Source organism: Malaclemys terrapin, chromosome 9, assembly GCF_027887155.1.
Source record: "Malaclemys terrapin pileata isolate rMalTer1 chromosome 9, rMalTer1.hap1, whole genome shotgun sequence".
In the NCBI taxonomy this organism is placed as follows: domain Eukaryota; kingdom Metazoa; phylum Chordata; order Testudines; family Emydidae; genus Malaclemys; species Malaclemys terrapin.
The window spans coordinates 29,044,532-29,057,541 of record NC_071513.1 but is presented as its reverse complement, the minus strand read 5'-3'; the positions used below and the strand labels follow the sequence as shown (position 1 = coordinate 29,057,541).

Here is a 13,010-nt window from a genome sequence, read left to right as displayed (position 1 = left end):
ATTATTTTTAATTCCCTAAATATATTATAGAATGACAAAAGAAGTGCCTTTTTATTTTATAACTTTTTATCAAAAGTTTGTTTTCTTGATATTCTCAAATAGTTTATGTTTTTTTTAAAGAATAAAGTAGTAAGAAATGGCATAATATATGTCTTTCTCCCACTGAAATCAAAGGAAGTTTGAACACTGATTTTAATGGGATAACAGGTCCATAGTACGGTTCCCTTGAGTATTTACTAGCAAACATGTAGATAAATATATATGATATCTGGAAATACATGAATTAGGTCTGATGCCAAGAGTGGATCTGTATACGTGACCCACACACCTCCCATTGCCATAATAGGGCCTTCATTTTCTAAATTCTGAATATTTATTAACGCCAATGGTTTACCTTTGGACCATTTTTTGGTTTTTACCCTCAGGGAAGCGTAGTGGAAAGACTATAAGGAGAGAAAAAAGTATGGATGAGTACCTGTGCATGCAATATTAAACCATGTTATTATGTTGATATACTGTAATCTCTTCATTAATTATTGTTTGTGCCCACGATCTTCCTATCTCTGCCATTTCAAGCATGAGAAAATCTTAGTTTTTAATAATCATATAATAAAATATGGTTACAAAAGTAACACAAATTGCAGTTATTAGGTAGCAACAAAACGGTAGTAATAATTGGCGGTACTGAGCAATCACTATAATCTCCTTTGGTGTTATTTTGTTTTATAATAATAGGAGGATAAAAACAAACAACAAACAAGCAGAACAATGCAATGCTAAACAAATAAGCATACATCTCTATTTTCACAGAGCTACCTGGGGTATTTTGCCACATGCCTCCCCATTAAGTCAACAGGAGCTCTCTGACTGAATCCTTATGCAGTAGTGAGGAGATAATTTCATGAGGGTTTCACAGGCATTATATAATAACAAAAAGTCACATATTCATTCATTTTAAGAATAAATTAAACTGTTACACCACAACTAATCAATTCAAGGAGAAATTTCTGTCCCGAATCTTATAAAGTTAATACGTGATCTTAGCCTTTGTTTAATGCCATATTAGTGGGAACTCGTATACACATCCTCCAATTATATCCATGTACATGTCTGCTGTAGCAATGAAATGACACACAAAATTTAGAAACAGAGCATCATTTTATTCTTAGAGTGTGAATAACAACCATTCTTTTGTGACCACAGAATATACCATTAATTCTGAAAACAATAGAAAGTAAGTCATTTTTATACATTTTAAAACATAAGAATTATTTCATGGAGAGTGGGGAGATTTTTTTATGCATGGGAATGGCACGGGAGAAAGAACAGGCCAGCTTGAGGGAGAAGTGGACTGCTGGCAGCTGAGGCTGTAGTCACTGGCAGAGCAAAGGCAAGGAGTTCATGGTGTCACAGACACATATGTAGGACAGGGTCGCGTGGTAAATGAAAGGCCGTCTTTTTCATCCGTTTTGTTCTGTCTGACATATAGATTGTGAGCTCTCTGGATCAGGGACTGTCATCTTTGCTATTTGTCTGTATAGTGCCTAGCACATTGTGGTCCTAATCCTTAACAGGGGGTTCAAGGTGGTACCATAATACAAATAAATAAAAAATAATATAATGTCTACATCCATCACTAAAAGTACATGTATTTCAGGTGTTTTTACCATATTAAACATATATCTGTAACACTCTAGTAACTTGAAGAAGTTGTTGTGGTTAAGCAGCAGGTTTTTTAAGGAAGTAGATCATAATCATAAGCAATAGATACAATAATCTAAGCAAATCAGAGTGCAAGAAACTGTACAGTCATTGAGACTTAACTGTACAGTGGTTGTTTCCCCTTTTAGTATGATTCTTTGGCTCTGCTTGCCTCCAAGGGGTTGATTTGTCTTTGTAGGGCTATTTCTCAATAACCGTATAGTATGTGAATCCCTTTAATGGGTGACACCCCTTCCTGTCAACTGTGCAAGTATTTGCATAATCCCACTGTAGTTATTTCTCAATGACCACACTGCACTGCTTTTTGCTCTGGTTTGCTGCTATAATCACTTTCTGCCCAGACTGGTTCTTGTTCTCAGGATTTTCAAGCTGATTACCAGCAAAAATGACACCACCTTAGCTTCTTAATTCCTTAACATGAAACAGAAGAACATCACTACTGATATGAAAAGCAGAAAAAACAAAGAAATTCACCTTTTCCAAAAACAAAGAAACCCCTCAAATGCAAAGAGAATGGGGCTGAGAAACTGTTTAAAGGGAAACTGTTTTCTAAACATTTTTAAAAACCAAACCCCAAATCCCTTTGAATCATTACCCTCCCTCAGGCTGTATCCTGATCCCACTGAAGTCAATGGGAGCTTTGCTACTGTTCAGTGGGAGCAGCCTTGGGTCTTTTATCTCATTTCTATTCCCATCTCACCCTACAGGCCAGCAGGGCTCTTCTTGTTGGTTTACATAATCTCTTCCTCCTACTTCAGTTCTGGAACAAAATGAAAACAAAATATACTACAATCTGAGAGGGGAAGAGCTTGGCTGGAACACAGCAAGAAAAGGGAGTGAGGAAAGGAAAAAAGATCTGCTGAAGGCTAAAGGGAGAGAAGGGGAATGGGTAGGAAGAAAGACTCAGATATCAGGATGATGTCCATGATATGCATGCCTAGACATGAATAATATAATCAGTACAGTAGCCCAGCCCTGTTATTTATTTTGATATTAAATTTATTTTATGTCTCCACATTTTATTTTCAACATGTTGTATATTTTTGAATTGATAATGCCTTATTTCATCTCAGAAATTGTCATAGGGCTAGATAACATTTTTACAGATGGGTAGGACATAGCTACGACTTCTGGTCCCTAGAGAAGTATGGGAGGAAGTTTGAGATTGTGAGAAAAGCACATTAACTGGATATTTCTGCTAAAATGATAATCAGTGAGACAATTATTGTTAATATTAAAATGTTATCCTTCAGAGTTAACAACCAAGTGGAATACATGGGGCAGATATTACCTAAGACCTATTGTTTCAGCCTATATGCATATGCAGGCAGACATTAGTTTATACTCCATTCCTGTTTTCAATGTTATCTCTGCAACCAATATGGGCTAAAAACATGGGCTTTTTAAAAAAGAAAATTTAGATTCTGAAGCTCAGCTGTGCGCAGCAAGTTCCGTAGCCATGAAGTGCAGAACACCTGAAGCCCTGAATATAATATTAGATCATAATAATAAACAAATGTGGGATGGCAGCTTAATTTAGACTATCTGCTTACCGTTTTAGACCACAGTGAAAAGTTTAAGATAGTACTCTAAATTGGTGAACTTATATTTTTATTTCCACACAGCCAATTTAAACATACAAAACTGAGTATTCTTAAATTTGTTGCAAAAATATTGTTTTTGGGTTGAAACTTTGTGCTGAATTTCAATTTTCATCAAATTCTTACTGTTCAGTTATTTCCCCCTGAAAACAGATATTTATTACAGGAAAACTGACAGAATTCAAATTATATTGGGCCAGATTCCTTCCATTACCATTTCTTCTATATTATAAAAATTGTATAAAATGAGACATGGGCATTCAGTGGTCTATTAGCTTAGCAAGGTCTTTCTGTTCAGGGAGGACATTCTGTAAAAGTAGCATTTTTCTGAATAAATAGACCACATAAAAGGCCAACAAATATCACTGCAAATACACCCCATTATGCTGTTCTTTTCATCAGAAATTCCCCTGACAGTCTAGCCTGAAATGAGAGACAAAAATAGCTGAAAAGTTACTCAACAGTGCAAGACTGTTTGCAGATACATCAGATATTCTGAGTTAGCTCAGCACAAAGCAAAGATTAAGTATAAATCCCAACAAGATGGCATTATTAGACTGTGACTATAGTTTGGACCACAGAGGGAAGCTGTAAATACCACCAGTCCTTTGGAGCTATGAAATAACAATGAGAACCTGAAAAAAATTGTGCAGTTACAGAGTTACAAATAAGTGCAACTATTTTTTACTACTTTAAAAATTTATGATTGTATTAGTTAGAGAGGGGTTTGGGTACAGATGCAATTGCAATTTAGTGGTTAGAGCAGAGGATAGGGCATAAGGGACTTGGGTTCAACTGATGATTCTACCAGTGACTCATTGTGTAACCTTGGATGAGTCACTTTTCTACGTGTCTCAGTTTATCCATCTGTAAAATCAGAAGAATGCTCACCATACTTATTTTTGTAAAGGGATTTCAGTTTCTCTGATAGAAGGTTCTGTAATAAGTGCATAGTCTAATTATTATTCATTAAGGAACATACTTCTTATAAGTAAGGGTTGAATGGTGGAGTATAGATTATAAAATGTATAGTAATTAATTTAAAAATATTTAACGAGGGTTATAATTTAAACACTGCACAAGCATACCACATAATAGCAGCATCTGAAGATAGGATTCTGAATGCTGGAAAGGCTTAAGCCAGGCATAATTTTAAATGACAGTGGTGGATGGGAGGGATTTTCTCAGCATCACCATAGGCCTGCTTGTTGTCCCCTTAAAATTCAGCCAGAAGTGATCTGCAATTTGGCAGCATGAGCACTTTCTGGCCCTGAATCTCTCGCAGGAATCAGCTACGCTGTACTCCTGTGAAGCCTGGCTCATTGCACACCAGACCAAATACCCACAGGCTGCCACTGTCTATAGCAGTGCTCCGGAGGCAGCTGTATACTAATGTGTGTCTAGAAATTCTTCTAGCCTCTGAGTCATTCTCTCATTTTTCTAGGCCTGCTCCATTTTCTCTTTTGTTCTGGCCACTCTCCCAGCCAACAACAGTACGATGTTTGACGTGCTGCAGATAGACAGAGTTGAACTCTGAGACTGACAAAATCCATAAATGTAACAGGTATGATGTCATGCAAAGACTTAGTAAATTCTCTCCATCTGCTGGATGGGGGAACTGTATTTCAAGCATGTATGGAAGATTGAAGAGAGAAAGACCAACAGTATGTTTCAGTTTGTAGGAGAAATATTGGAAACAAGGACAGAGAATGGATGTTAAATGGGAAAAAGTGACAAAAAAATTAAACAATGTATTGTGGCTTTTATGTATTTATTTTAAACTAGAGCAGTGAGTAAAAGGTGCTGTGCAAGCAGACTGCCCAAAGAGACACACTCTCTGGTTATGCTTCTTGTGAATGGGGATGAAGCAGGTTTCAGGGGGTTCACCAAGCAGGACCAGTGGTAGACTCATTGGGGCCCAGGGCAGAAAGGCTAAGCCCTGCCACACAGGACTGAAGCCTGTGGCCCTGAGCCCTGCCACCCAGATCTGAAGCAGAAGCCTGAGCAACTTAGCTTCATGGGGGCCCAGGCAATTGCCCTGCTTGCTACCCTCTAATGCTGGCCCTGGCTTTTATATGCAGAAAACAGTTGTGGCACAGATGGGCCGTGGAGTTTTTAGAGCGGGGGGGGGGGGGGGGGGAGAGTGGCTCAGAAATCAAAAGGTTGAGAACTCCAGCTCTAATAGGGTTACCATTCGTTCGGATTCCCCCGGACATGTCCGGATTTTTGAACTAAAAATAGCGTCCGGGGGGAATTTGTTAATGTCCGGACTCCCCCCCCCCATTGCAGAGCACGCGCGGCTAACAGGGCAGCCGGATGGTGCCACTTACATGGGGCTCCGACAGCAAGAGGGAATCCCTCCTCCCCCTGCAGCAGAGCTCACTCACTCCCTCCCTCCCTCCCTGCATCGCAGATCGGCTCCGGCAGTCTGGAGCTCCTCCCCCGCTGCTGCCCAGCGGCTCAGGCAGCTCCTGAGCAAGTTTACCAAGACGTTAGGTGAAGAAAGGCCAACAACAAGGGGGCCAGGAGGTCGGAGAAGGGGCAGGGAGGTTCTGGAGGGGGCAGTCAAGAGACGGGGGGGTCGGGAGTTTGGGAGGGAGCTTTCTGGGGGTGTGAATAAGGTTTTGGTCAGTCAGGGTACAGGTAGGGGATAGGGTCCTGGGGACATTTGGGGGGGTCTTAGGAGGGGGCAGTTAGGGGATAAGTAACAGGGAGGCTTAGGTAGGGGGTAAAGTCCTGGGGGGCAGTTAGGGGCAGGGGTCCCAGGAGAGGGCAGTCAGGGGACAAGGAGCGGGGGGGGAGGGTTGGGAGTTCTGAGGGGGGTGGGAAGTGGGTGGGGCAGGGGCGGGGCTAGGGCAGGGCAGGGGCGGGGCTAGGGCGGGACTCCTCCCGTCCTCTTTTTTGCTTGCTGAAATATGGTAACCCTAAGCTCTAATACACTGTCCCTTCTCCGTGGGCCATTGCAGGTGACTGTGTCATGGCCCTTGCTCCTCTCCATCCCATTTTCAGGATCCAGAGTGTGCAATCCCCACTCCTCAGAGCGCTGGGAGCACAATGACTGCTATTTATAGAAGCCTTTTCACAGCCATGCAGCTGTGACATAATGACCCTGGGTGGGTCATATATAGCAAGGAATGAACCTGAAATTTCTGAATCTATAATCAAGAGCCTCTACGCCTGAGTTAAAAGACCTACATCTTTTATCTCTAAGACTGTAGCAGACATATAAATCTGTAAGTGGTCTAGTCACTAGAGTCAGGGGGGATGGGGGGAAAGAACCACACTCTGAAAGCATCGGTTACATAGTTTGAGCTGAAATGTACATTGATAAGACATGACATCTACAATAAATAAATGATATCTTCAGAACACTTTTAGAAATAGCTTGATTGCTTACAATTCTTTAAAAATTCAAACAGAACAAGTTGAGAAGTCGAGTAGTAGTACCTTAGAATAAGCTGGAGAATGCCTATATCAAATTATTCATTATCCATTAAAAATCTCTAGATCTGATTCAACATAAAATATGGTGAGAATAGAAGCACAACAGATCAGAGAACAGAAGGGACTTGCAATTTTAAACTATGAGTCAATCAGCCTCATTTTCCTTTTTCTGTGTGCTGAACAGCATATAAAATCATGTTGGGCAAAAGAACAAAGAAAAAAGGGCATGAGCAAATACACTGAGCAATGAATGCTTTGGTAACTTGCAAAACTCTAGATTCAAATTTTAAGATGCAAGGAAGCCAAATAATCCACTTTATGCTACAGAGTAAAAGTAAACATTTTAAACTTGCAACTTCAAAATGATTCATACTGTGGCTATGGGAACCAGCCAGAAGATGAGAGAATGTACCATGGTTGTCAGCAGTTATGGCCTCCTCTCAAAACCACAGCATGAAGTGTGATGTTAAAAGAGCAGCACAAAACACAGGGCTGACAACAGTCTGCATTCGTGAAGTTCCAGCAGCGACACAAACCTCAGCATAACCACAGAAAGGAACATAATGTTTAGCTGACACAAAATTACCTCACTGAAAAGTTGCACCTATGTTTAAATAATACTACAGAGAACAGTGATTTGGACTAGCTGAAAAGATTTAAAGAAACTAACACATTGAAGAAAATCTGGTTGTATGCACCTCAGCTATTCTCATCCCCAAGGGTTTTTACCTTAATCCAATAACTGAACGCAATAAAAACATTGAAACACACAAGTAGATGCTCCCACCTGTAGTGCAGCCTTAGAGTAAGTATGTTTAGATTATAGTGCCATATTCCTGGGGAGCAGCAGTAGAAGTGGGGGATCAAGTGTTTGTCAGTAGTGGTGATATTTAAGCTGGAGTAAGGAGGAGGTGTAGTGAGAGTTCTTCGTAGACTGTATGGAAGGTAGTGATGCACCATCAAGAGCAGCTCCTTCCAGCATCTCCTACTTTCCTTAGCTTGACTGGGGAGATAGCAAGCAGGTATAAGTGACACCTGGAAACAATTTGTCAATAGCACAGGTTTATGCCTTTAGTGAGCAGAGGTCTAATTTCTTCAGTGTAGTAGGTAGCAGCAGGAATGGGCTTCTGGGCCAGGAAGAAAGAACCAAAAGAAAAAAGAGGGTGCAAGAGGTCAACCCATCATTCCCACCTATCTGAAACATGTTCCACATGGAACAGATTTTCTAAGAACATGTACTTCAAGGGGAGGCCCATAAATCTCAGCAATTAGTTCTCATCCAGTATTTGTGTGCTATCTCAGTCATTGGAATGGATGTTTCATTATGTGTACCAATAGCTTGTGCACAGGGAGCTTCTGCTGCTACTATATCAACAACAGCACAGCTACCCAGGGAACAAATCAGTGGGGACAGATCAGTACCAGTAAGTAGTGCTCCAGCATCTATCAAGAGCCAGGCATATGATGCTGAGAGAGTTCCATTTGGAGGAAGTTCAAGTGGCCTACCAGGTACAGGAATCACAACTACCTCTCATCACATATTTATCTGCCATCTCAGACAACAGAACAAGTGTTTCATGAAAGGTCAGTGTTTGCTCTACATGTAAATTCAAGAATTAATGTTTATTATGATGGCCACTATGGAATTCATGCTTACTGTATCCAAAGGAGAAAAGGTAAAAGGGGCATGTGGTCAGATCAATCTGGTGTGTGTGTGGGGGGCGGAGTATGGGGATTAAGGATGCTTCCAATAGTTTGAGCAATGAAAGAATAGGCTCCCTCTACATTTAAAATGGCAGAGCTATGATATCTGTTTCAGAATTACCCCAAGGAGTATATATCTATTGGAAGGGTGTTAAACTAATTTACAAATCTCTTATTTTAGACACAGGACACACCGGGGGGCAGGAATTTGAATCTTGAAATCCACATACAAAATGGTGTATCTGGTAATGCTGAAATGGTTACAAGTGGTGTAAGTGGGCAGATTTGTGGATTCTCTTGACCCACTCTTAATTCCACATCTGAAGATAATTCCACAAAAGTGTTGCTTGCCCTTGTGAACTAGTGTACAAAATAATAAAATTACCAAAGTGACAAAACTGTAGAAAATGACAATATACAGATATTTTCCATTATTTTAAAGATCTTTACAAATAGTACTTTTTTATCACCAGCCTTTGAGAATCTTGAAACTTAATCCCTTTCCCCCCATATATATATATGGCATCTGTGTGTGTCACTTGCAAATCTTTTAGAAAATATTGCCTTTTTTAAAAAAAAAATTCCTCAGGGGTAACCATACAGATTGATTTGTAATTTCAATATTGTGACAAACCAAGACTAAGCACACCTAATTTTTCATAAAACAAGGCTCGGAAAAGGCTTAATTAAGAATGTGATTTTAATAGTGCAGTGGATAAGACCTACCTTACTCTTCATTAAGAAAACCAAAAGCACAACAAACTAAAAACAATGCCCCAGTAAACTATGATATGGGTGAAGGAGATTTAAAGGATAATTCCCAGATTGATATTTAAAATATGAGAAACAGCCTTAGGGTACCTCAGTACTTGAAAGGTGGCAACAAACAAAGAAATTCAGGGATATACAGCTAATATGATTAAGTGACTGGAGGGACTGAATTATGAGGAAAGATTAAAAGAACTAAATGTGTACTGCTTAGCAAAGCAGTGAATAAGGAAGAGATATGAGAATCTTTTACAAATATCTGAATAGTGCAAACACCAAGAAAGAAGAAACACTGGTGAGGGAAATAATCCAAGGGTCAAATCCTGCTCCCTTACTCATCTAAGTACTCCCACTAATGCCAATGGAATACTAGGATGAGTAAGAGGAGTAGGATTTGGCTCCATAAGTAATGGAATGAAAGTGGATTTCAGGGGAATGCAAATGAATTGGAGTCTTCCATCTCTAATTTCTGTGATTCTGTTATTTACATGTACCTTATGGTCACATATGGAATTATATTGACAAACACATGAATCACAACTCTCTGTTCATACATGCAATGCTGAAAGAAACCTGGGAAAGGAGGACAGAAAATGTCTGAATAGCATCATATTAGCTAATTTACATTTATACCACATTATTTATGACCATATCTTAGTTTCAGCACATTCCTTTTCCACTAATCTAATTTTGAAAGGAGATGTCTCAAGTGACCTGGACAGAATGTGAGCAGTTGGCATACTAATTAGAACCTATCCAAGTACTTTAGGACATCTCTCTACAAAGTCACTTTGCCAAACAATCTCATTTTCCACAGATGTCTCTCCAGAAATCCTGTGATTCTCTCAACTTTTTTAGACTCCTTCTCTCCCTTTTAGCTCCTTACTTTGTCCCTCCTGAACCATTGCAGTATTACCCAGTTCCCTGAGAAAACCAACTCTTGCTTTCTCCTCCTCCCATCTGGTTCTGTGTCCTCACTCTTACTCCATACACTTCAAACATCATCAACAACATTTTCCCCTCTTCTACTCTCCTCAGCTCTGTAAAATCTGCTATTATCCAACCTCTTTTAAACAGCTTTCCTGCCAGCCTAACTTCTACCCTATATGTAACCTTTCATTTCCCAATAAAACCTTCCCTCGTCTCTTCTTTTACCTTGCACACAATATTTGTCCATAGCACAGAAATCATACTCCACAGCAAATACAGGCAAAGGGAACCAGACCCGTAACTACTGTTCCAGCCCTTGGTTCAGTCTTGCCCTTCAGAATAAAGTCTACATCTGTATCTCAGGGTTGTGGCCAGTGATTCTTTGTAATAAAAGGTGGGTACATATTTCCAACCCTCCTAGAGAGGCTAATGAGAGTGCAAGGAAAGAGAAGATGTTAAATAGTTATGCAACAGCAAAGGCAGAAGCTAGTGTCCTCCATTCTAGTTAACAACAATTAAACTGTCTACAATGCAGTTTAAAGGTAATCCACAAAGGGAAAAATATGGAGCTCTGCCCTGTTTTACTTATTTTTCATGTTTATAAAAGGCCTACAAGTTTTGTTTTTTGTTTTTTTCGTTTTTTCAATTTTTGCTTAATTCTTACATTTGTACTCTGAACCTTAGCTCCCCTTCTTATTTTTAACATAGTTCTGCCTGGGAATTTCTTTTCTTTGTTTTTAAAATTATTTAAAACATCATCCTTGAACACTAACTAAGAACCCCATTGTGAGTGCGGCTTTGAGACTTTCTGTAACCAGTTGAAGATATCTATTTTTTTTTAAATTTAGAGCCAGATTCAAAAGAACTATCTGCTTTGTGCCACTGTAGTAGTATAAAGCAGCCATAAATTGGAGGAAAGCAGCCCATATATTGGTGAATCTTGTCATTAATTTGCAACTGACTTATTGGTTTCCTTTTCCAGAACATTTAAAAAAAACATTTAAATTATTTTCTTTAATACATAGGCAAACTTAAGAAATAAACTTCTTAAAAACTGTAGAATTTCACTTCTGAAATGTCAAGAAAATAGATATTATTAATTTTTAAAATGTTGATTCGCTGTGAAAGCTTAGACACAGATTGGCCAGCATGGAGGTATGGAATGGGCGAGAATGGGCTGAGGCAAATGCAGGGTAAGGAGAATAGGGAGTAAGCAGAAAAGTATATGCGTGTGGTTATTGGAGACACCAGGAAGGAGGAAGGGTTTTGGGGGGTACAGGAGAGTCACTGAGGATGTAGCAGGGGAAAAAGTATTTGGTGGCAACATTGGGGGTGGCACTAGGCCAGAGATATAAGTAGAATTTAGAGGAAGAGTGTCACAGGCAGGATAGGTTTCAGAGTAGCAGCCGTGCTAGTCTGTATCCACAAAAAGAACAGGAGTACTTGTGACACCTTAGAGACTAACAAATTTATTAGAGCATAAGCTTTCGTGGACTACAGCCCACTTCTTCGGATGCATATATATGTTTCACTCTATATGCATCCGAAGAAGTGGGCTGTAGTCCACAAAAGCTTATGCTCTAATAAATTTGTTAGTCTCTAAGGCTTGGTCTACACTACCCCCCCTAATTCGAACTAAGGTACGCAACTTCAGCTACGTGAATAACGTAGCTGAAGTCGAAGTACCTTAGTTCGAACTTACCTTGGTCCACACGCGGCAGGCAGGCTCCCCCGTCGACTCCGCGGTACTCCTCTCGCCGAGCTGGAGTACCGCAGTCGACGGCAAGCACTTCCGGGTTCGACTTATCGCGTCCAGACTAGACGCGATAAGTCGAACCCAGAACTTCGATTTCCAGCCGTCGAACTAGCTGGTAAGTGTAGCCAAGGCCTAAGGTGCCACAAGTACTCCTGTTCTTTTTACAGGCAGGATACTTGTATTGAGGGGATAAAGGCTGTGCCCACTGAAAAGCAAATCACAAGAAGCTATTTTCATAAATCTTTTGCAGGGATTCATATGAAATGGGACACACAAAAGGATTGAATGGCCATGTAATTAGGTAGGACACAGCTTTAGTGTTAGATTAGAAATGGCAGGGATGTGTCCTTTCTAGTGGTATAATTCATTTGTGATGCTCACTTGTCTCTCAGACATTCAGTTTGTTTTCCATTTAGTGCACTTAAATGCTCAGAAAAGCATAAAAATGTCTGCAAGTTTTTCAATACTTTATTATTGCCATATTTCATAACCCACAAACGTTTATTTTGATGAAATATTTTTATATATTCTAAAACAGGAGGAGGAAAAATAGGCTTATCAAACAACAGTACTGATAGAAAAGTTTTCATTAAATCTAATTGTCCAACTGAAGAAAGAAGTAAACAAATAGGTGTTTGAAGTGAGATATTAATAACTTATGTACGTTTTTTTATAAACATATTAAATTTATGAAGGGTCCTTAAAAGCTTTGTTGTTTACTTTATTTGCATCTAATAGTGGAGGCAAGTGATGAAACGCCCCTCCCCCTGTATATAAATGACAATTATGAAGTAAATTCCATGGAACAGTGCTACAATCAGATGTTCATTGGAGATATGACTTTCTGGAGAACAAGTATGTCTAGTCTCATGAGCTTGCTGCCATTTGTTACTGAAACTTGTAATAAATAGCAAGTTGAAAAATCAGGCCATGGAGCTGACAGAAAAATGTGAAGTGTTCAAATTGTAGGCGCTAACAGTGCAGCTGGAACTGTAAGAACAAGAATACTCTTTAATTTAGCATTAAGATGTTGGTGTCATGTTCTCTCTCTTTGGTCATGAGGAAGCTGTCCACAGTCTGATGTG

At 39.6% G+C, this 13,010-nt stretch overlaps 1 protein-coding gene across 1 annotated transcript in view; it reads right to left on the bottom strand.

Moving 5' to 3' along the window:
- The window catches only part of LOC128843372 (connector enhancer of kinase suppressor of ras 2-like), a 530,962-nt gene that overhangs the window by 59,443 nt on the left and 458,509 nt on the right, over nucleotides 1-13,010 (bottom strand). The window contains exon 14 of the mRNA XM_054040175.1: nucleotides 382-443. Within this exon, the coding sequence (XP_053896150.1) occupies nucleotides 382-443 (62 nt within the window). The remainder of the gene's footprint in view (nucleotides 1-381; nucleotides 444-13,010) is intronic.